This window comes from Pristis pectinata, chromosome 29 (genome assembly GCF_009764475.1).
Source record: "Pristis pectinata isolate sPriPec2 chromosome 29, sPriPec2.1.pri, whole genome shotgun sequence".
Taxonomy (NCBI): Eukaryota; Metazoa; Chordata; class Chondrichthyes; order Rhinopristiformes; family Pristidae; genus Pristis; species Pristis pectinata.
The window spans coordinates 4461197-4484315 of record NC_067433.1 but is presented as its reverse complement, the minus strand read 5'-3'; the positions used below and the strand labels follow the sequence as shown (position 1 = coordinate 4484315).

At 46.1% G+C, this 23119-nt stretch overlaps 1 protein-coding gene across 4 annotated transcripts in view; it reads right to left on the bottom strand.

The window, feature by feature from the left end:
- Nucleotides 1-1979: 1979 nt before the first annotated feature.
- LOC127584297 (prominin-2-like) overlaps nucleotides 1980-23119 on the bottom strand; it is a 51524-nt gene continuing 30384 nt past the window's right edge. For 3 of the 4 annotated variants that reach the window (XM_052040974.1, XM_052040975.1, XM_052040976.1), the window contains exons 13-25: nucleotides 22438-22561; nucleotides 19355-19440; nucleotides 17620-17704; nucleotides 16547-16684; nucleotides 14527-14598; nucleotides 13351-13443; nucleotides 12193-12246; nucleotides 9901-9981; nucleotides 9348-9416; nucleotides 8096-8185; nucleotides 6340-6449; nucleotides 4368-4433; nucleotides 1980-3337 (exon numbers count right to left, since the gene is read on the bottom strand). In XM_052040974.1, the coding sequence (XP_051896934.1) occupies nucleotides 3307-3337; nucleotides 4368-4433; nucleotides 6340-6449; nucleotides 8096-8185; nucleotides 9348-9416; nucleotides 9901-9981; nucleotides 12193-12246; nucleotides 13351-13443; nucleotides 14527-14598; nucleotides 16547-16684; nucleotides 17620-17704; nucleotides 19355-19440; nucleotides 22438-22561 (1099 nt within the window). In that variant the 3' untranslated portion in view covers nucleotides 1980-3306. The remainder of the gene's footprint in view (nucleotides 3338-4367; nucleotides 4434-6339; nucleotides 6450-8095; nucleotides 8186-9347; nucleotides 9417-9900; nucleotides 9982-12192; nucleotides 12247-13350; nucleotides 13444-14526; nucleotides 14599-16546; nucleotides 16685-17619; nucleotides 17705-19354; nucleotides 19441-22437; nucleotides 22562-23119) is intronic. The other variant, XM_052040977.1, reaches the window with a different exon arrangement.

Below are 23119 nucleotides of genomic sequence, written 5' to 3'. Positions count from 1 at the left end.
GCAGCATCTATGGAGGGAAATGGACAGTCGACATTTTGAGTTGAGACCCTTCTTTTGGACTCATTGGTTGTCCATTTCCTTCCGCAGATACTGCCTGACCCGCTAAGTTCCTCCAGCTTTTTGTGTATTGCTCCAGACGCCAGCATCTGCGGTCTCTTGTGCCTTTCTTGGTCTCCACCCTATCGCAGACGTTCCCTGTGCTCCTTCCACCGTCCCCCTTCCCTGCAACTTAAATTATGTTTGATTTTTAACTTTTTACACCTGTACTAGAAGTCACAGATCTGAAGCATTAATTTCTCCCTCCACAGATGCTGCCTGACCTGCTGAGTATTTTCATCAGTTCCTGTTTGTATTTCAGATTTCCAGCATCTGCAGGTTTTGCCTTTTGATGTTCACCCATTAGGGGGAGGCTGCAAGGGTGGGAACAACCCGCTGATCAGAACCAGGCCATTCAGGAAAGTAGCTAGTTAGTGTTATACCCTGATAATCTACTATCTGGTCCATATGAGACTCCAGAGTCAAGTCTTAACTGCGCCCTCAGTTCTAAGGCAATTTGGATGGACAATAAACGCCGTTGATATCCACACGTTGTGATGTTTAAAAAACAACCCGGGGATAGCAGGATCAAAAGAAACATGGAAGACTGTGTGGGAGATACTGCCGTTAGGGGACAACAATGCATTCAACAGCAGGTCCTTGGTAGGAAGTGACGCATCAATTGGCAAGAAAACGCTTGAAAAGAGAAGCCATAGAGGCAGAAAATCTGAAGTTAAGAACAGAAGTGAAAGGAGTAAGAGCTACCCAAGCACCTGGAACAGACTCTGCCATTGAATAGGTTTATTGCTGCTCCTCTACCTTAATTCCAACCTCCATATCCCTGGATTTATATAGAATCCAATCCCAGCGTTGAATTTAGCAACTCAGAATCTGCAGCCTTCCGGGAGTGTCAATACCAACCTTCTTTCTCTTCGCTTCAGTCTCAAGGGCCAACTCCTTAACTTGAGACTAGGACACCTGGTAGTTTCAGAAGCTGTATACCCACCTGATCATTGATGCATAATTTCCTTCCTTGGAGGACATTAGTGAATAAAGGCATCCAAAACAAAAGCAGATCCGCCAGACTCTTACTGGCAATTGCTAAAATTTGGACTTCTGAAAGTAGATCCAAAGCAGGATGAAGAACAGAGATATAGAGTTCAATTCTTCCCCGAAGAGTGGAAGAAAGTATACCAGGAGCTGGAGGTGAGATAATAGGAACAGTGGGAAGAGCAAGAGGTTGCCTCAAAGAGATTGCAGGTGTGAGCAAGAAATGGTGCTAGTTTAGGGCATCCTGGAGGGAAAGAGGGATCATTCTTCAAACTGGAAGGGAAAGAGATTGGAGGACTTCTGGCAGGGTGGGGGGGGGGGGGTGTCTTTCCTCATTAACTGTTCATACAGTGGATTACATCCAATAGAAAAAACAAGGTGAAAATTCAGCTCAGACATTTTATTATCACACTGTTTCCTGAAGACCCTCAGCAGACCGAACAACGAATAAAAAGAAACCATAATCCATTTGTAAAGACGCGCACTCCTTGTGCTTCCTTCCTCCGTCGCTGAGTTCTTCCCTCAATGTTTGCGATATGGTCCCAGGGTGTACCCACCGTTCTCCGTTCAGGGATAGTGAAAGGAATCCCAGAGGAGGGGAAGGAGGTAGTGGAGATGGAGGATGATAGTGGGGCAGTGGGAGTTCAGGGAGTCAGACGGACCGGCATCAGCGGGCTGGAATGGGTTGTTCCAGAAGGGATAGTGAAGTGGGACCAAATCCCAGCAAGACTGAATAAGCTTCCAAGGCTTGGTTTCCGATCCGGTGCTCCCGGGGAATACCCCTCAGCAAATCGAGTGCCACTCCTAACATCTATTCCCATTAGGAATGCCGGATCACAGAACCATGCATCTTGTTATGTCTGTAGGCACAAGGTAGGTAAACAAGACAGAGATTCCAGCCAAGCATTTTTTATTGATGGCAGTCGACATCCACCTAACTGTAGCTGATACAACCAAGTATCAACAGTCATACCACATGGTACACATTACTTTAAGATTCCCTTTGGTACAATAAATGGAAACAACACTTACAAGAAAATAAATAGAAAAACTGACTAGGATAGCAGTATCAACTAAACTTGGGAGCTGGGCAGTAAATCCCAAGTACCTATTGAAAACTGAGACTGCGATCACAGGAACCCAGGAATGTGATAGGAACTTACAAGCAGGAATGTGGCAGTAATTCCCAAGGATCAAGAGGAACCACAACAGCAATTCCCAGGGACCAGTGGGATTCCTGGATGTTGAAAGTAATTCTTAATAGGGTCTCCATTGATGGTAATGTCCAAGTATCAATGGGATCCTGGAAATGGGGGAGAAATTCCTGAAATTCAACAGGAACCTACAAATGTAGCAGTCGTTCCCAGAAATTGATAGGAATGTGACAGAAATCTCCAAGCATCAATGGGATCCCCAGAATTTGGCAGCAATTCCTAATTCATAACGGGAACCAGGGATAGTGAAAGCAATTCACGAGCTTTAGTGGGATCCCAGGACAGCAATTCCCAAGTGTCAGTGGGATATCCAGGACTTTCATTAGTAATTCCCAAATGTCAGCGAGAAACCAGCACGGTGACAGTGACGCCCCGTTTAAATCAAAGTTGGGTTTGTTTTCTCTGCAGTGGAGGCAGTTGAGGGGTGACCTGATAGAGGTGTACAAAATGAGGGCATTGATAGGGCAGATAGTTGGAATCGTTTTCCCATGTGAGGTGTCTAAAACAAGAGGGCATAGGTATAAGGTGAGAGGTAGGAGGTTTAGAGGGGATCTCAGGGGGAGTTTTTTCCACACAGGGAGTGGTCAGAATCTGGAACACTCTGCCTGGGATGGTGGAGGCAGGTACTTTCACATCATTTAAGAAACATTTAGACAAGTATGTGAATCGTCAAGGCATAGAAGACTATGAGCCAAATTCAGATAAATGGGACGAATATAGATAAGTACAATGGTTGACGTGGGCATGGTGGGCCTGTTTAGGTGTTGTGTGACTTTATGACAAATCAAAGCCCAGCACTGGGGCACTTGTACCCACGTATCAACACATCCCGGACATGGAGATTCTGTATGTGTTTGCACGCATCATTTTCAGTGACTTGAGACAGCAACAGTAAATGGTTTGGAAATTGGCATAACTGTAGAAAAAGCTCAATGACCGATGGACCTCTGGTGGAGAGAGCAGTGTATCCTTGTTGCAAGGTTGGTGCTCAGAGTCCGGCCAAGAGTCAGTGAGTTGAAGCGGAAGGTGCACTGGGTCTGTGTTTAGAGAAAGGGGACAGAGACTGAAATGAGTCACGGAGTAATATAACACAAAAACAGGCTCTTTGGCCCACTGAGTCCAGACCAACCATCAAGCATCCATTTAGACTATTCCCATTTTACACTCCGCACATTCCCAACAACACGCTCTTGACTTCCTGCCTCTTGCCCTTCCACTCAACACTCACCTGCACACTAGGGGTAATTTACAGCGGTCAATTAACATGCGAAGCCATACCTCTTTGGGAAGTGGTTTAAAACCTGAGCATCCAGAGGAAACACTTTTAGGCATGAGGAGAAGGTGCAAACTCCACACGGACAGCACCCAAGGTCAGGATCGAGCCTGGGTCTCTGGCGCCATGAGCCAGTGGCTCTACCAGTGGTGTCACTGTGAACTACTTCATTGCTACAGCCTCACTGAGCACTTCAATCCCCCCAAGACTGACACCAACACATTCTTGCCTGGCCAGCAGAAATATCTTCTTTCTCTCTTGCCAAAGGTTATTATGCACATTAAATTCGAAGTAAGCGGTGTCTAAGTAATTAAAATCAGGAAGAAAGCAGTTGCTGAATATCCTTTGTTCTAAATTAAAATGGCAAGTGTCAGTGGCACATGTGGTTATGAGTTTGCTTCCCCAGAACCCATCCTCCTCTCACTGGATGTTCCCAAAACTGACCCAGAATCTGGAGCAATTGTTGCTCAGATGTAACATTTTGTTCATCCTTTTACTGGGCATTTTATTGTTCAGTGCAGTGGTCACCAAACAGAAAGGCAAGAGGCAGGAAATGGAAGGGCAAGGCGGAGGAAATGGAAGGGCAGGGCGGAGGAAATGGAAGGGCAGGGCGGAGGAAATGGAAGGGCAGGGCAATGGCTGCACTCAGTAAATGCCAGTTCTGTCGCTACCTCAAGGTGGTAATCAGCCTGGGACCAGCAACAGTAGCCCGGAGCCATGACTTTGGATCAATCTCACTATCCTACTTTGGAGAGACAGAAGTCACAACATAGGACGGAATGAATCGTACTCACAGTGGGGGTCCATATGAATTCTCAACTCGAGGAAATTTAAATTGTATCATCTCTGAAAACTCAGGACTGTAAACAGAAAAAGCAGAATGGAACAGGTTATTTTATTGGCATTCTGTTTACTACACCGCAACTATTGTTACAAATAACAGCAGGATCACCGATCTATTTTCACAGAGAAAGGTGGAGAGAGAAGGGAGGAAGATAGAGGGTGGTGAGCAGAAAGAGAGAGGAGGAGAGGGAGAGAGAGAGGAGAAGGAGAGGAGGAGGAGGAGAGGAGAAGAGGGAGGAGAGAAAGGGGGGAGATGGCGAGGAGAGGCTGGAAGGAAAGGGGACACAGAGGGAGAGGAGGAAAGACAATAAGATAAGATTTCTTTATTAGTCACATGTACATCGAAATGCACAGTGAAATGCATCTTTTGCATAGAGTGTTCTGGGGGCAGCCCGCAAGTGTCACCACGCTTCTGGTGCCAACATAGCACGCCCACAACTTCCTAACCCGTACGTCTTTGGAATGTGGGAGGAAACCGGAGCACCCGGAGGAAACCCACGCAGACAAACTCCTTACAGACAGCGGCTGGAATTGAACCCGGGTCGCTGGCGCTGTAATAGCGTTATGCTAACCGCTGCACTACCGTGCCTGCCGTCTGGAAAGGAGGAGGGGGCGGGGGAAGAGGAAGAGGAAAGAGGAGTGAGATACAGGAAACAGAAGGGGAGGGAGAAGAGAGTGGAGGGAGGGAGAAAGAGAAAGCGGTGTGGAGAGATTAGGAAAGGCTTAAAAAACCACCGCACCAGCAGGTAAGGTTGCAATTACTTTAGCACTAAACCTTTCTCTGGACCTACTGTGCCACACTTAAAAAGGCGGCAACATATCAGATCTTTGGGCTGCTGGAACATGGATACAGGAGACAAGGGCAGAGTCGCTACTGTGCTTTCACCCAGAGGAAGGCTGGAGCAGTGGAACGGACAACTCTGGTCCTTCCCTGGTTATGCCAGTGATGTAGGGATACACGTTTGAGCAGTTTTCAATGTGACACTTTTCATAGTGGTAGAAATGGATGTTGTTAGAGGGAAATATAACTCTTTAAAGGAGATATACCGAATAATCAATGGTTGTAAAGCAGCTCTACAAAACTCTGGTTAGACCACACTTAGAGTACTGTGTCCAGTTCTGGTCGCCTCATTATAGGAAGGATGTGGAAGCATTGGAAAGGGTGCAGAGAAGATTTACCAGGATGCTGCCTGGTTTGGAGAGTATGGATTATGAGGAGAGACTGAGGGAGCTAGAGCTTTACTCTTTGGAGAGAAGGAGGATGAGGGGAGACGTGATAGAGATATACAAAATATTAAGGGGAATAGATAGGGTAGACAGCCAGCGCCTCTTTCCCAGGGCACCAATGCTAAATATGAGAGGGCATGGCTTTAAAGTAATGGGTGGGAAGTTCAAGGGAGATATCAGAGGAAGGTTTTTCACCCAGAGAGCGGTTGGTGCATGGAATGCGCTGCCTGGGGTGGTGGTGGAGGCTGATACGTTGGTCAAGTTCAAGAGATTGTTAGATAAGCATATGGAAAAATTTAAAATAGGGGGATATATGGGAGGAAGGGGTTAGATAGTCTTAGGCATGGTTTAAAGGTTGGCACAACATGGTGGGTCGAAGGGCCTGTATTGTGCTGTACTGCTCTATGGTTCTATGGTTCTATGGTTCCCTAATGACTGAAGGGTCCAGGTGTTTATCAGTGAGTAGCAGAAGCTCCTTTTCAGTGTTAGGTGGATCATTTGTTATTGTAAATTTGAGCATAAATGGCACACACATCTCCTCTGGTCAATTGTAATGGGAATCATGAGAGGAGCTGGTTGTAACAGCAAGGGAGGTATATTAAAAACTGCTCCAGAACTGGGAGAGGGAAGGGGACCTTGAAGGATGCATTAAGTCAGTTCACCCAGGGCTTGCTCCAAGCTTCTGATGAGGTTTACCTTTTGCCTGCATCCTTGATTGATCGGTAGTGCTTTGCAGTCTTCACTGCGAAGATGATGCTGGGGATGAGGAAGAGGGTGCACCATCCCAGGCAGAACCAGAAGGCATTCTGTGGGAGTAGGCAGCAAAAGGTGAAATCACTGGTGGTGTTGAATTATATTGATGAAACCGTTCATTTCAACCACTTTAATGGCTATGTTAATTTAACTTAATTCAGAGTTATTCCAACAAAGTCATTTCTATTTCTTAACACATAGGAACATACAAAGTAGGAGCAGTGGGCCATTCTGTCTGTACTGCCATCTAATTTGATTTGATTGTAACTTCAATTCTTCACTCTCATCTACTGAAATAACCTTTCACCCTCTTGTTTATCAAGAATCTATCTACTTCAACCTTAAAAATATTCAAAGACTCTGCTTCCACTGCCCTTCCAAAGACTCATAACTCTCTGAAAGAAAAAATTTTGACTCATCTCAGACTTAAAGAGATGACCCCTTATTTTTAAATAGAATCAGAATCAGATTTATCATTGACTTTGATGGCGTGAAATTTGTTGTTTTGCGGCAGCAGTACATGCAAAGACATAAATTTACTATAAATTACAAATATAGATAAATAGCACAAAAAGAAAGTAACTTGTGATTCTAGATTCTCCCGTAAGAGGAAACATCCTCTCTACATCCACCCTGTCAAGGTCCTTCAGGATCTTATGTGTTTCCATCAAGTCCTCTCTCATTCTTCTAAACGTCAGTGGAAGAAAAGCTGATGTCTAATCTTTCATCATGAGACAACCCATCCATTCCAGGTATCAGTCTAGTAACTGTCTCTGAACTGCTTCCAATATATTAATATCCTTCCTTAAATAAGAAAACCGATACTGTACACAATACTCAAGATGTGGTCTTGCCAATGTGCTATAGAACTGAAGAATAATCTCCCTCCTTTTGTATTCAATTCTGTCTATGCTTCTCGCTGCCTCAGTAAAGCAGCCAACATAATCAAAGACCCCACACACTGGACATTCTCTCTTCTCCCCCTTCCCATCGGGCAGAAGGTACAAAAGCCTGAAAGCACGTACCACGAAGCTCAAGGACAATTTCTATCCTACTGTTATAAGACTATTGAGTGGTCCCCTAGTACAATAAGATGGACACTTGACCTCACAATCTACCTTGTTATGGCCTTGCACCTTATTGTCTGCCTGGGCACTGCACTTTCTCTGTAACTGTTACACTTTATTCTTCATTCTGTTGTCCCTTGTACTACCTCAATGTATTGTTGTAATGAAATGATCTGTATGGATGGCAAACAATATAAAGTTTTTCACTGTACCTCGGTACATGTGACAATAATAAACCAATTCACCAATTCCCCAAACAATAAACAATAGCATTCCTAACTACCTGCTGTACCTGGACACTAGCCTGTTGTGAACCATGCACTAAGTATGTTTTCATGGTTCCTGCTCCAGTCCCACCTTCCACATATAAACTAGTCACTGTGCTAGAACTTAGCCATCAGCTCTCGCCTTACTCCAGTCAACAGGAGGTAAATTCATTGGTCCATTTTCCTGCTCCTTCAGAGGGCCGGTGCAGACGTTGGGGCTCTGGTTTCCAAGCAAAGGCACTTTTGAACACTGAGATCCTACCTTTCACTGACACAGATCAAGGATATGGGAACCAGGAGGCTCTGAGATGTCAGAAGGTGAGACTAGAAACCTGAAGCACTCACACACTCCCCAGCAGATCTTACCCAGGGATCTGTGATGTTGTCACAAAGTATGACACAGATATTGTTGACCAGGATCACAGCTGGCTGGCAGGAAAGAAAGTTGTCCATAATCTGGAAAAAACAAATCCTTAATAAACCAGAACAGCTTGCTCCTGGATGAGAGAGATGAGATGCACTGTCCTACAGACAGATGATGGCGTCCCACACCAGTGAGGCTTCAGTGCCCGAACCAAAGGTTAGGAAAAACCAAATAACAGTGGCCTCCTTAAAGAAGGGACGAAGGAAGGGCTGTGCAGAATAAGGGGCCTGGTCAAACTCCCACCAGCAAAGCATCAGAAGGCCTGGCAGATTCGCAATGCAGCAACCAGTCATTGTTAAAACCACTGGTTATTTATCAGGAGTAAAATCCATTTCCTCCTGTACATCATACTCAATCCCAGCTCCTCTGGCAGGATCATTTAGTTGGGAACACTCTGCTTTGTGGGTCAGACACTCACACACTAAAATGTCAAAGGTCTCTGATCCCACAGCCCACACTGGGTCAGAGTGCCCAGCATCATCTGGTATCCAACACAGAGGTCTCTGATCCCACAGCCCACACTGGGTCAGAGTGCCCAGCATCATCTGGTATCCAACATACGGAAATAGGAGCAGAAGATCTCTCGGATTGAGCAATTGAGGGTAATGGGAAACTGGCACAGAAGAGGAGTTGTGGCCAACATAGGTCAGCCAAGATCATACTGTGTGGTTGGGCAGGGTCAAGAGGACTGGTGACCTACTCCTGTTTCTATTTTCTTGTGTTCTGGTGTTCTGAAGCCTGCTCTGCTATTCAAAATAATGGTGGGTGATCATAATGACCTCAATGTGATGCATCCCACAGGGGATCTAATTGACCCACTCAACCAGTGCGGGATCTATGATGTCCTTCTCTGTTCTCTGAATTATGGCCAGTGCACACCAATTTGGGTGCCCATATGGAGCTATCTGAGTGTATGGCTCACAACACCTTGCGTCTGAACTGAAGGAGGAGGTGGTGGTGGGAGGGGTTGTCAGAAATCTGACCAAGGAGGGGGATCTCCAATGAGGAAGGGCAGGGTTTGGGATGGGGGGTGGGGTGGGTGGGGGGAAAGGGGATGGTAATTCCAACCAAAAGGCACAGCCACCAATGGGGGTGTTGGGGGCCAGGATGGCGGGTGACGCGAGCCAGAGTTGGAGGAGTCGGTTTGAATTTCAGTTTAGTGTTAGTGCACAAGGGAGCGTCGGAGATACTCACCATGGTTCGGATCCACTGAAGGTACTGAGTGAAGTATCCAAGACTCTTAGTGGTGAGGCACTCACTGACCTGAAATAAAATGCACAAGTCGGTAATGAGCACATTAACACTGCTGTACAAGTCCTGCTGCTGTGACCATGCACTGTCCCACTGGCATCATATCCCCTCTCTCTGTACCATTACCATGCTCAGATTTTATCACTCTGTGCATCTCTGTTTCTGCACATTGCTCCGTCCCCCTTTCCCTACCTATGTTTGTTAAAGTCAAAGTTGAGCTTATTATCATATGCACAAGTACATGGATGCAAAGGAGTAATGAAAAACTTACTTGCAGCAGCATCACAGGCACACAGCATCAAATAAGCAGCATTCACAAGAAAAACATAAATTAAGCATAAATTATACACAATTTTTACAAGAAAGAACACAATTAGAACAAAGTCCATTTTAGTGCAAAGTGATCAAATTGCCAAACTCTGGCGATTAGGGTTTTGCCGGTTGGTTCAAGAACCAAATGGTTGAACCTGTCTTTATCTAAGTTGTCACAACTCACATTTTTAATTACTGTTTGGGAGGTGGTAATAATTTCCTCCTGGGCTGTGTCAATGCTCCGGATGGTGTTATTAATGAGACTCTGAAACAAAAAGACGCATTAATTATTTAAAGTAAGATAATATCATTTGCTTCAGGTTTATCATCCAACCTCTTCTGTCCGACTTCCATGGTTGTTAACTTCACCCCATCCATTTCACATATTTATCCTTCTGTGAACCTCTTACATAATTCTCTCACAGGTTTAAATTTGTGCCTCTGGTCTTACTGTCAGCATTCCAAATTTTGCAAAGACTAAAGCACAGAAACAGGCTCTTCAACCCACAGGGTGCATTCATCCACAGAAACCTCCTCTCACCAGACTTGCACTCTCTCTGTCTGCACATAGAGAGCTTGGAACGTAGAACAGGACAGCACAGGAACAGGTCTTTCAGCCACGACGTTCTGCTGAACTAATTAAGCTAATGACACCTCATGACTTCACATGGTCTATGTCCCTCCGTTCTCGTTGCAGAACTGGCATTATATCAGGGTGGAACTGCACTCCCAACTGCAAGAGAAGTTTGGATATTTGGTAGCATAGTGGCGCAGCTGTTAGACTCCCTGCCTCACAACTCCAGTGACGATTCAATCCTAACCTCCAGTGCTGTCTGTGTGGAGTTTGCACCTTCTCCCTGTGATGGTGTGGGTTTCCTCTGGATGCTCCGCTTTTCCCCACATCCCAAAGGCTTGCAGCCTGGCGGGTTAATTGGCCACTGTAAGTAGCCCCTAGTGTGTGGTGAGTGATAGAGTCTGGGGAGAGTTAATGGGATTGTGGGGAGAATAGATTACGTAGGAATTAATGGGGGAATGGGATTGCTCTGTGAGCTGGGCTGAAATGGCCTCCTCCTGTGTTGTTATATACAAAATTCTCATGTGTAGATGCAGGGTTGATGTTTCCCCTGGCTTGGGTGTCTAGAACCAAGGGTCACAAGTCTCAGAATAAGGGGTTGGCATTCAGGTCCAGGCTGTGAAGAACATTCATGAGGAACTTTAGAATTCCCTACCCAAGAGGTCTGTAGGGGCTCAGTTACTGAGTATATTCAAGGCAGAGATCAAGAGATCTTTAGAGATCAAGGGCCATGATTGAGACACAAGAGATTGCAGATGCCGGAACACAGTTCACCCAGAAGCTTCCCCACCACCCCTCCCTCCCCATCTGGTTCTAGTTCCAAGGCATCTTTGCGTAGAATGTTCTGGGAGCAGCCCGTAAGTGTCGCCACGCTTCCGGCGCCAACATAGCATGCCCTCAACTTCCTGACCCGTACATCGTTGGAATGTGGGAGGAAACCGGAACACCCAGAGGAAACCCACACAGACATGGGGAGAACGTACAAACTCCTTACAGACAGCGGCCGGAATTGAACCCGGGTCACTGGCGCTGTAATAGTGTTATGCTAACTGCTACACTACCGTGCCTGCTCTCTCCCCTAATGGTCCCCATCATCAGCTCCTTTGCTTATGAGATTCCAGCACTGGTGGCCCTTTGTGTTCCTGCTTATCTCCCTCCAGCAGCTGTCTCTTATCTTCACGCTCCCCTCCCACCTTCCCACCTCACTCCATCTGCCTCTCATTTTTTTTCTTTCTCTTTGTCTGCCTCCATCTATCATTCACCTGCCACTGTCTCCCAACTCCATTCCCCCTCCCCTACCTGGAGCAATCTTACACCCCTCCTCAGCCCACCAATCACCTGTCTCACCACTCCCCCTCTCCTCTTTATACTGGCCATCTCCCCTCTCGGTCCCCATGTAGGGTTTTGACCCGAAACGTTGACAGTTCCTTTTCTCCCACAGATGCTGCCTAACCCACCGAGTTCCTCCAGCAGATCGTGTGTTGTAAGGGATATGGCCAATGCAGGAAAGTGGAGCTGAGGTAGCAGATCAGCCACGGATGGAGGGGCTGAGTGGCCTAGTCCTGGTCCTATTTCTTATATCCTTTGCCACAGGAGTTGGATCACACAATAAATGTAAAGACACACACTCAGGAAGAACAGGCAGGAGGATCACAGGGAAACAATGACCCAAAGAGGCAGTCATGGTACATGGGTCCTTTCACCAAAAAGTTAATGGTTAAATAAAAATAGGAATGGAGTGTTGATCTTCCCTCTGTTCCGATCCCACCCAAAACAATGTATAACATTACAACCTGTATTTTCCAAACTGGGCTTAATGTCGGAGAGATTCCACAGCAGAAAACACCTTTGTAACATTACCCACCACCCAGCACTAACGTGTTCTCTCTATCAAGTTCGTACCTGCACTGTGGGAGCAAATGATGCTAAATACTGGAAACTTGCATTCAGCTGTGCCTGGAAAGGAAAACAGCATTAACTCCAGGTGTGTGAGATTTTCACAGAACAGTTTAACTTACATGCAGCGAAGTGCCGATAAACCGATAATCCGCTGTCCGATGATTCGGAAATATCAATGGTTCGGCATCTGGCTCACAAGATTTCCACACTCCCTCTAAACTCACTGAAGCCCCAATTCCCAGTCTCCCTTTAAACTCACTGAGGCCCTGGTTTGGCACTCCCTCTACACTCACTGAGGCCCTGGTTCCCACACTCCTTTTAAACTCACTGAGGCCCAAATTCCCACTCTCCCTTTAAACTCACCGAGGCCCTGGTGTCGTTCTCACTAACCAGCACAGAATCTGCCACCAAAACTCCACCAATCCAGCACAGCAGAGACCAAGCTCTGTTCTTCCTCAGATCTTCTCTAAACCTCCTAACCCTTAGATCTCTAGTTCTAGATACCTCTGCAATGGGGCAAACTTTATTACCCTATCTATGCCCCTCATAATTTTGTGTATGTTTATCAGGTTCCCCCCTCAGCCTCCTACACTCCAAAGAAAACAAACCCAGGCTATCCTGCCTCTCCTCATAACTGAAGCACTCCATCCTACAGTCATAGAGTCATACAGCATGGAAACAGGCCCTTCGGCCCAACCAGTCCATGCCAACAAAGATTCCCATCTAAGCTAGTCCCACATTTGGCCCATATCCCTCTAAACCTATCCTATCCATGAACTTGTCCAAATGCCTTTTATATGTTGTTAATTGGCTTTTAAGTGTTGTTAACAGGCAAAACCTATTTAGGATTCTAGACAAAACCCAGGTGAATCCCTCTCCAGTCCAATCAAGCCCTTCCTATAGTCACTGGGAAAAAAATTCAATGTCAGCTACCTATCTTCATGATTTGAAAGCAGTTGTAAACCTGAGTAAAGCATTGAAAATAGCATCAAAGTAATAACGAATGGAAAACAAAACTTTGATACGTTCATAATTTAGAATTAATCCAGTGAGAATCTAAGATCAGTGCTGTAACAGAGTCTCCCATTGACGGTACAAAGTTGAGGAGCAGCAGAGTATCAAGTGTCTCAGTCGCTCAGTCCACAACTGTGAAGTACCCACCTGGTCCTGTTGCATTTTGTTCAAAAGCGTGCTCTCTATTTCTCGCAGTTTCTGAGCTTGCTGAGAGAAATTATTTGCAATTGTAGTGTTGATCTGCAGGGGGAAATAAACAAGAACTAAGTTCAGCACAGTCCCCACTGGGGACAGTAGAAGGTTCAGCCCTGGTGTTTCAACAAGATGTTCACTAACAATGGATGCTTCTTTCCTGAGAAAAATTCCCCCGAGTGACACCAACAATAGTGCAATGCCCAAAATTCATTTCCACTGACTCTAATTCACTCACAGGATGACCAACATTTACTAACTCTCTTCCCCACAGACACAACTGCATTTGTTGTTCTCCCTGAGATCTGTGACCTCCTGTGACTTCAAATACATCCTCACACTTTGGCCACCGAGGTTGGGTTCACGGTCACTCTCGGTTTCTTTGCCCCTCAGGACCAATCCAGGCCGCTGCTGCCGATCTCAGCCTCAGCTCACCGTTTTCTGCTCACTGCTGCCTGAAGGATGTCACCCAAGCTCCTACTCAGAAAGAGAGGACATCATCTGCTCGAGCCTCAGCCCACAGCAGCAGGGCAAAGTGATCACATGGACTAGTTCCCATTCAAGGGTAAAAGCAACTTGAATTTCTTACTGGTACAGTCGTGTTATTAACACTAACATTGTCGATTTAAAGTTGTACAGCCTTCAGCTCAGTAAGTCCGTACTGATCAACAACCACTGACCTAATCCTACACTCATGCCATTTTATTCTCCCCATTCCCATCAACTCCACCTACATTCTACCACTCTCCAACACGCTAGGGGCAATTTACAGTGGTTAATTAGCCTACTAACCAGCACGTCTTGGGATGTGGGGGGAAACCAGAGCGCCCAGAGGAAACCCACACGGTCACACAGGGAGAACATACAACTGGAAGACCCAGATGAAGGTGTCTTCAACTTGAAATGTTGACTGTTTCTCTTCCTGTAACCTGACCTACTGTTTTTATGCTTATCATCAACACAGGCTCATCAATAGACTGCGTCACCATTATCACTGATAAGTCACTATAATTGCAGATTGACCACTGTCAGTCCAGAGAGTTTTGGGTGACAGATCACAGTGCAGCAATGATCTGTGAATCAGTACCTGGGACCAACACTGCTTGAAGCACTGCAGAGCATTTCACTCACCTGGTTTTGACTTAAATTTTCCAGGTTGGTAGCCAGAGCCAAGAGATCAGTTGTTATCGCCTGATTATTTATCTGTAAAAGATCAGTCATCCACAAAAGTTTGGCTTGGAACAGAAACAGGGCAATCAAAATTTACTTCAAACAAAATATTTTCAAAAAGGGTCGTAGAGCATGGAAAAAGGCCCTTTAGTCTGTGCCAACCATCAAACTCCCACGTACACTAATTCTACACTAATCTCATTTCATTCTGCCCACATTCCCAGCAAATTCCCCACCACCCCCACCGATTCTACCACTCACTCACTACATAACAGCGGCCAATTAATCTACCGACCTGCATGTCTTTGGGATGTGGGAGGAAACCAGAGCACCTGGGGCAGGCATTTAAGGTGAGGGCGGTAAGTTCAAAGGAGATGTGCGCGGCAAGTTCTTTTACACAGAGGGTGGTGGGTGCCTGGAATGCGCTGTCAGGGGTGGTGGTGGAGGCGAATACAACAGGGGCATTTAAGAGGCTCTTAGATAGGCACGTGAATGTGCAGAGAATGGAGGGATGTGGACATTGTGTAGGCAGAAGGGATTAAATTAGTTAGGCATTTAATTACTAGTCTAATCAGTTCGGCACAACATTGTGGGCCAGAGGGTCTGTTCCTGTGCTGTACTGTTCGATGTTCCTGTAGTCTGAAATATGGAAGCAGAAGTATCGAGATCAAGAGTGATAGAATAGAAATGCTTGGTCCCGGGACCGCAAGAATCTGCAGGGAGTTGTGGACACAACTCAGCACATCACAGAAACCAGCCTCCCCTCCATGGACTCTGTCTACACCTCTCGCTGCCTCAATAAGGCAGCCAGTATAATCAAAGACCCCACTCACCCGGGACATTCTCTCTTCTCCCCTCTCCCATCAGGCAGAGAGCCATTCAGGCTCTCCCAAAAGCCTGAAAGCATACACTACCAGTCTCGAGGACAGCTTCTATCCCGCTGTTATAAGACCATTGAACGGTTCCCTAGTACGATAAGATGGACTCTTGACCTCACAATCTACCTCGTTGTGACCTTCCACCTTATTGTCTACCTGCACTGCACTTTCTCTGTAACTAACATTTTATTCTGCATTGTTATTGTTTTACCTTGTACTATCTCAATGCACCGTGTAATGAATTGATCTGTATGAAGGGTATGCAAGACAAGTTTTTCACTGTACCTCAGTACATGTGACAATAATAAACCAATTTACCAATTTGTGCAAAAAATGTCACCTTTTTAGAGAATTACAGTAATGGGTGCAGGGTTGAAGGACAGACAGTTCTGTTCAGAAGCTGGGGTTGTTATCCTTAGGTTTGAGAAGGCACAGAAGAGATATGACAGAAAGGATTAAACAAAGTAGTAAAGGGAAATTACTTGCAGTGGCTGAAGAGTTAAGAACCACGGACTTAGGCTGACAGGAAAAAGAACAAGTAGCAATATGAGGAGAATCTTCGAAACTCTTAACAAATGGAGACACAAGAGACTGCAGATGCTGGAAATCTGGAGCAACACTCAAAATGCTGGAGGAACTCAGCGGGTTAGGCAGCATCTATGGAGGGAAATGGACGTTTCGGGCCAAGACCCTTCTTCAGGACCAGTCCAGAAATATTGACTGTCCACTTCCCTCCATGGATGCTGCCTGACCCGCTGAGTTCCTCCAGTATTTTTTGTATTACTCTTAACAAATGGTCAGGATTCAGAAAGCACTGCCTGATACGGAATGGTGGTAGCAGATCTCGAGCAGCCATCTAAAGGGATTGATAAACACTCTATGATTTAAAAAAACTCCAAGAAGTGAAAAAAGAGCAGCAAAATGGGATTGACTCAATTATTCACTGAAAGGGCAGCACAGACTTGATGGTGAAATGGCCTCCTCCTGTTCTACTATTGGGCGATATTTAATTTTATTAACGCAAATAGTAAGTTTTATACCTTAAAAGACGTGCTCAATCAGAAACTGAAAGCAAATGAAGCCCCACTGCCATTGTCACATACCAACTCAATGATTCTGGTGTAGTTTATTGTATCAATCCCACTGCTTGCAAAGGCCGTCAGGCTACTCCTGTCCAGTGAAATAACACTGCTTAAGTCTACTTCCAGCTTTTTGGCAGTCTGAACAATTTCACCGGAATACTGGAATAAAGAAACAGAGTCATTACCATGAAAACCAGCCCATACATCACAGGAGACAAATACCAGCAAAACCCCTTTCCATCATTTCGGACATGACTGCCAATCACATTGGAAAATGTTCACTGTGACAACTAGCTCCTTAACACTGTGGAATCTAACTCCGCTGACCACACCAGCTATCTCCAGTGATCAGAAATCAGTCACAATTACCTTGGAAACAACACCCATTCATTATGGGCAGGCACGGTGGTGTAGCAGTTAGCGTAACGTTATTACGGCGCCAGTGACCCAGGTTCAATTCTGGCCACTGTCTGTAAGGAGCTTGTACATTCACCCCGTGTCTGTGTGGGTTTCCTCCGGGTGCTCTGGTTTCCTCCCACATTCCAAAGACGTACCGGTTAGGAAGTTGTGGGCATGCTATGTTGGCGCCAGAAGCATGGCAACACTTGCGGGCTGCCCCCAGAACACTCTACGCAAAAGATGCATTTCACTGTGTGTTTCGATGTACATGTGACTAATAATGATGTCTTATCTTATTTTATCTTACACTGGTATGTACTGAATCTCTGCCCAGTCCCTACTTCTTCGTCACAGTGGGTTCTCCAGTCTGTATGGAAAATGTAACTATTCTTAGGGTGACTGTCCAGTCCCCAGTGCCCAATATAATCCCATTCACCTTGCAAACCACACCACTCAGTGTGGAAGCTGCTCTGTTCCTTAACACATTGCCCTTATCAAGTTCCATGTGTCCTCTTTAATCAGCCCTTGAATGGGGATGATTGTCACGTTACGGAACTAGAAATGAATTGATGAGGGAGCCTGAGCAGGTGCCCTATGTTGGCCAAGCTTCACTGTAATGAACTGGCTCATCCTGTCCAAAGGAGGGAAGAAACTGAAAGTGAAAAGATAAGAGCTGGTCTTCAGAAGAAACGTACTGTAGTCACGTTTAGATACTTCTCCAGGTCCGAGATCTGGTTCCTCGGCAGGGTGAGCCACAGTGACTTGCCCTCTTCACAGTGTCTAACCAAAGAAGAAACAGAAACTGGTGAGAATTGTGTGATCACTCTGTGGAACTTACTACAGGTGCAATGGGAAATGGAGAAGGTAGATGCCATTTAACCCCTCAGCCCTCTTCCTGTATTCTATTAGGTCACAGCTGGTCTATATATGAATTGCATTTACCATCTTTTCTCTCCAACCCTTGATAACCTTATCCAACAAAATTCACCCAATCTTTCCCTAGGTACTACCAACTGCTATTACTGCCTTCCAGGAAAGGGTACATCAGATTTCCATGTGTAACAATAAATTCCCTGATTTCACTCCACATCGGACTTGTCTCTGTCTCGGACATCCTCACTAGGAGGAAATGGTTTCTGTGTTGAAATGCTCCATTATTTTAAATGTCTCAGTCAGATCTCCTCTCAACATTCTAAACTCAAGTACCATAGCTAAGCTCCGTCATGACTTAATCCTTTGATGCAGACACGGTAGGGTAGTGGTTAGCGTAACGCTATTACAGTGCCAGTGACCCGGGTTCAATTCCGGCCACTGTCTGTAAGGGGTTTGTTATATTCTCCCCGTGTCTGCGTGGGTTTCCTCCGGGTGCTCCGGTTTCCTCCCACATTCCAAAGACGTTCAGGTTAGGAAGTTGTGGACATGCTATGTTGGCGCCGGAAGCGTGGCGACACTTGCGGGCTGCTCTCAGAACACTCTACGCAAATGATGCATTTCACTGTGTGTTTCTATGTACATGTGACTAATAAAGATATCCTATCTTATCTTAAACCCTTTTTATTATTCGTTCAAGGGATGTGGGCTCTGCGAGCTGAGCCAGCATTTAATTGCCCATCCCTAGTTCCCCTTGAGAAGGTGGTGGTGGAGCTGCCTTCTTGAACCACTGCAGTCCTTAAGGTGTGGGTGTACCCACAGTGCTGTTGGGGAGACAGGTCCAGGATCTCGACACAGCAACAGTGAAGGAATCAATGGAGTTGATGGGACCAGCAGGAGCCGAATGGTCTCCTGTGAAAAATCTTTCACTATGCTTCCCGTTTCATCATGACCTTAGCAAACGGCTCTCTATTTCCTAACCAAAGCCATTATAGAGAGAAGCTGAGGCCTTAATGCAAATCAATGGGAGAGCACCATCTGCCAGTCAATGTTTCCTCTGTCCCTACTAACCCAAGCAATTACAAGCCCTTTGTATTACTGGTACTTTGTCCTCTCCTTCCACTGCACAAAGTTTAAATGCCAACCCGCCCTCTGACAGTCTCTCAGTACCAGGGGCATGCCACCCCTCCTTGACAACCACTAACATTTTCCTGTGGCACACTGTAGATACAAGAGACCGCAGACACTGGTATCTGGAGCAGTAAACAGTCTGATGGTGGAATTCAGTGGGTCGAGCAGCATCTGTGAGAGGAAAAGACTGTCGCCGTTTCAGGTCGAAACCCTGCATCAGGACTGAGAGTGAAGAGGCGAGTTGGCTGGTATAAAGAGGAGAAGCTGCTATCTCCAATCCTCACAAGTCCAGATGCAGGGTTTTGACCCAAAACATCAGCATCTCCTTTCCTCCCACAGCTGCTGCTCGACTCACCAAGTTCCTCCCGCAGACTGTTTGTTGCTCCTGAGGCACAAGATGTGGTCGGTGTCTAAGAATTAATTACTAACCTGAAGAGTGTGGAGTAGCTGAATGACGAATTGAAAAAACTGGAGAGGTTAAAAATGTTGTTCTGTATTGCAATATCATCGATTACCTGCACAAAATAATCACAACACTTTCAGCACTTGTTTATCCAACCTTTTTGGTCTTACTGGTACAACCTTCAGCACTCACTTCACTGCTGGGGTGCTCTTCATTCTACTGGGTTCACTGAGGCATCAGTAATGTCCCAGAGCAGGACAGAGTGTGAGTGGAGGCACAGAACATGGATCACTAAAGGTTCATTCACAATCTCATGGATCTAAAAGGCTGTGACTGCACCAGAGAGGGTGCAGAGGAGATTCACCAGGATGTCACCTGGATTGGAGCATCTCAGTTATGAGAAGAGATTGGATAGGCTGGGATCGTTTACCCTGGAGCAGAGGAGGCCGAGGGGGGACCTGCTGGAGGCATACGAAATTACGAGGAGGATAGACAGTGTAAATATTAAGAACCTTTGTCCCTGGTGAGGCCGTCTAAAACAAGAGGGCATAAGTATGACGTAGGAGGCTTAGCAAGGTTCTGAGGGGAAATTTTTTCATTCAGAGGGTGGTTGGAGTGTGGAACACACTGCCTGAGGGGGTGGTGGAGGGAGAGACTCTCACAACATTTAAGAAGTGTCTAGACAAGAATTTGAATTGCCAATAAGGCTACAGGCTAAACGCGGGTAAATGGCACTTGTATAGATAAGTACAATATCTCTATGGATGCGGGACGGATGGGCCAGTTCTGTGCTGTACAACTCTAAGACTCCATAAAACTTGAGCTTATATGTCCAGCAAGAAAGTAGGATATTCCCGCACTGATCCATGCCAGAGTTTATGTTCTCCCCACCTGCCTCCATACCTCCTCCCCCACAGACTCACCCACCTTCCCCATAAAGCCATCTCACCCTTCACCTCCAACTGGCAGTAAATTCCACATCCTAACCAACTAGGCAAAGGGATTCATTGTTTAACTTATGCATTCACAGGAGGTGGGCTTCACGGGAGAGGCCGGCATTGATTCCCCAAACCTGATGGACCCCAGAGTTTCTTGCAAGGCAAGGTCAGAGGGTAGTTAAAGGTCAAGCACATTACAGTAAAACACTGCTGATCCCGAATGCATGGGACTTTGGTGGTGCACTTTTCAGAACCACAGGGCATTATTCCAACATACTTTTAATTCACCTTTTTGGTGTTACAGTAGTATAATAAGTTTTCCAGCAATCCTGTGAGTTTCAAGAGAATGTGGGAACCGAGGCCACAGTGTGTTGATGAATGCATGGGAACTGGGGTCCTGAGTCTGTTAATGGGAGATGGGAACTGGGGTCCTGGTGTGATAATGGGAGATGGGAACTGGGGTCCTAGTGTGTTAATGGGAGTAGGGGAATCAGCGCCCAGTGAACCAGATGCCAAATTATCAGGAACTCCAAATAACTGGATTGTGGATTATTAGACTTTTAGTGTACTGTGGATTTAGAGTCACATACGGACTAAAGTGTCCAAGGACAACAGGCTTGCTTTTTTAAAGGACATCAGATTTTTATTGATAATCTGGTCACCAATACTGAAACTAGCTTTTTACAGCAGATTTATCTACTAATTTAAGTTCCCCAGTCATCCTGATGGGACTCAAAACTCTGGATCAAACATCCAGGCTGCCAGTTGCCAGAGTATGAGGTGACCCACTAATCTGCCTTACCCCTACCTATGAATGTCTGCATCATATATTTATGGCCCCTAGACAGATACCCTTCATTTTCCACAAGTGGAAGAAGGCAGTGGGGGTCATTTATTAAACAACTGAACTTAAGACACAGCATTCCATTTTACCTACACACTGGACTTTAGTTAAGCCTCAACTGGACTGCTGTGTCAGTTTTGTCCTAGTCACGTTGAGGCATTTGGAATGGGGAAGAAGAGGGGCTGCTGGACTACGACACAGTGGTGCAGCTAATGGAGCTGCTGCCTTAAAGCAGTAGTGACCAGTGTTCGAGACACAAAGAGCATGCAGATGCTGGAATCTGGAACAACAAACGATGTGCTGAAGGAACTCAGCGGGTCGAGCAACATCTGTGGGAGGAAATAAATTGTTGACGTTTTGGGTGGAAACCCTGCATCAAGGTTTGATCCTAACTTCCAGTGCTGCCTGTGTGGAGTTTGCACGTTCGTCCTGTCATCCCATGTAGTTCCCTCAGATGCTCCGGTTTTATCCCACATCCCAAAGATGGGGCAGGTTGGTAGGTTAATTGGTTACCGTTGATTGCCTCTAGCATGTAGATGAGTGTAGAGTTCGGAGAAAGTTGATGGGAACGTGGGGAGAATGAATGAGATTAGTGCAGGATTAGTGTAAGTAGGTGGCTGATGGTCAGCATGGACTCGATGGGTTGAAGAGCCTGATTCCATGCTGTATGAGTCCATGACTCTAATACCTAGCTAAAGCAATGCAGTTGCAAGATAGGCTTCAAGAGCTGGGAGTCCTCACTTAATGGGAGTGTAGATCAAGAGGGAGCTGATCGAGGTTGAGAAAGATAAAAGGCTGTGTTCAAGAAGAGAATTTGTTCCAACTTCATAGACTAGGGGAACCGGGCACAGAACGTCCCACAGTGTGAAGGCCATTCTCCTAAGCAGATGCATCACAGGTTCTCAGAGTGTACATCAATCACTGCACCACTTCAAGCAGGAGGTGAACCAGTCTCTGGCTGGGGTCAACATTACCTTGTACAAGAAGGGAGGACTAAACTCTGAGGAATTTTCAGGGCCCTCAATTGCTACCCATTGACTCGGAGATGTTGGAGAAACATTTACCAGATTTATTTCACTCTAACTTTCATCTGTCCCCAGACATGCCATAGTTCTGGGGGTGGTGGTGAGTTTGGATGATGGATGGGCCAGAGTGTCTTTTCTCTTCATTACTGTCAATCTGTTGATAAGTAATTGGGGCACTGAGAACCTGGAGCTGTAATTGGCTGATTGGCTGCTCTGACCATCAGCAGATGGGTGTCTTAGTCCTGAAGCACTCCAGGTTGCCCCTCAGAAATTAAGAGCAGATCGAAAGATATCTCACCTACCTGGTAGATTTTTCCAGTTTCCCAAGGTTTACAGACCAATGTCCGAACATTCCCTCCCACGAAAAAAGTGACAAACACCAGGAGAATGAGCAGCCAGGAGAAGATAAAGCTGAACCCAACTCCCCTGCCGGAGAATAAAACAGGTAACAGTTGGGACAGTAGAGACATCAGTGGGTACAAATTCGCTACATGAGGGGTACAGCTGCCCTCCCAAGTGCTCCATGGCTCCGGTGTACTCAATGACAGGTACTGAATATCCTGAAGCAGGGACAAGCTGACATGGGTACATTGCACAACAGATGCAGGGACACTCTGTGATGTGCAAGGACACTGTGTGATGGGTGCAAGGACACTCCATGATGGGTATACAGACACTCCACAACAGGTATGTGACCTCTGCAACACAATGCATACAGGTGCACAGCACACCATGTGGTGACACTTCATCACACCTTCCCGGACCCCCTGCTCAACATGCAGGCTGCAGGATTCCTGCGCAGCACATACCAACACATTGCACAACAGGACACATGCAAGTAAGCTATACATAATGCAGGCCCGCTGTGCAACACAATGTATATGCTCATACTGAGGGTATGGAGACACACGAGAGACCACAGATGCTGGAAATCTGGAGCAACAACCACAGAAGGCTGGAGGAACTCAGTATCTATGGAGGGAA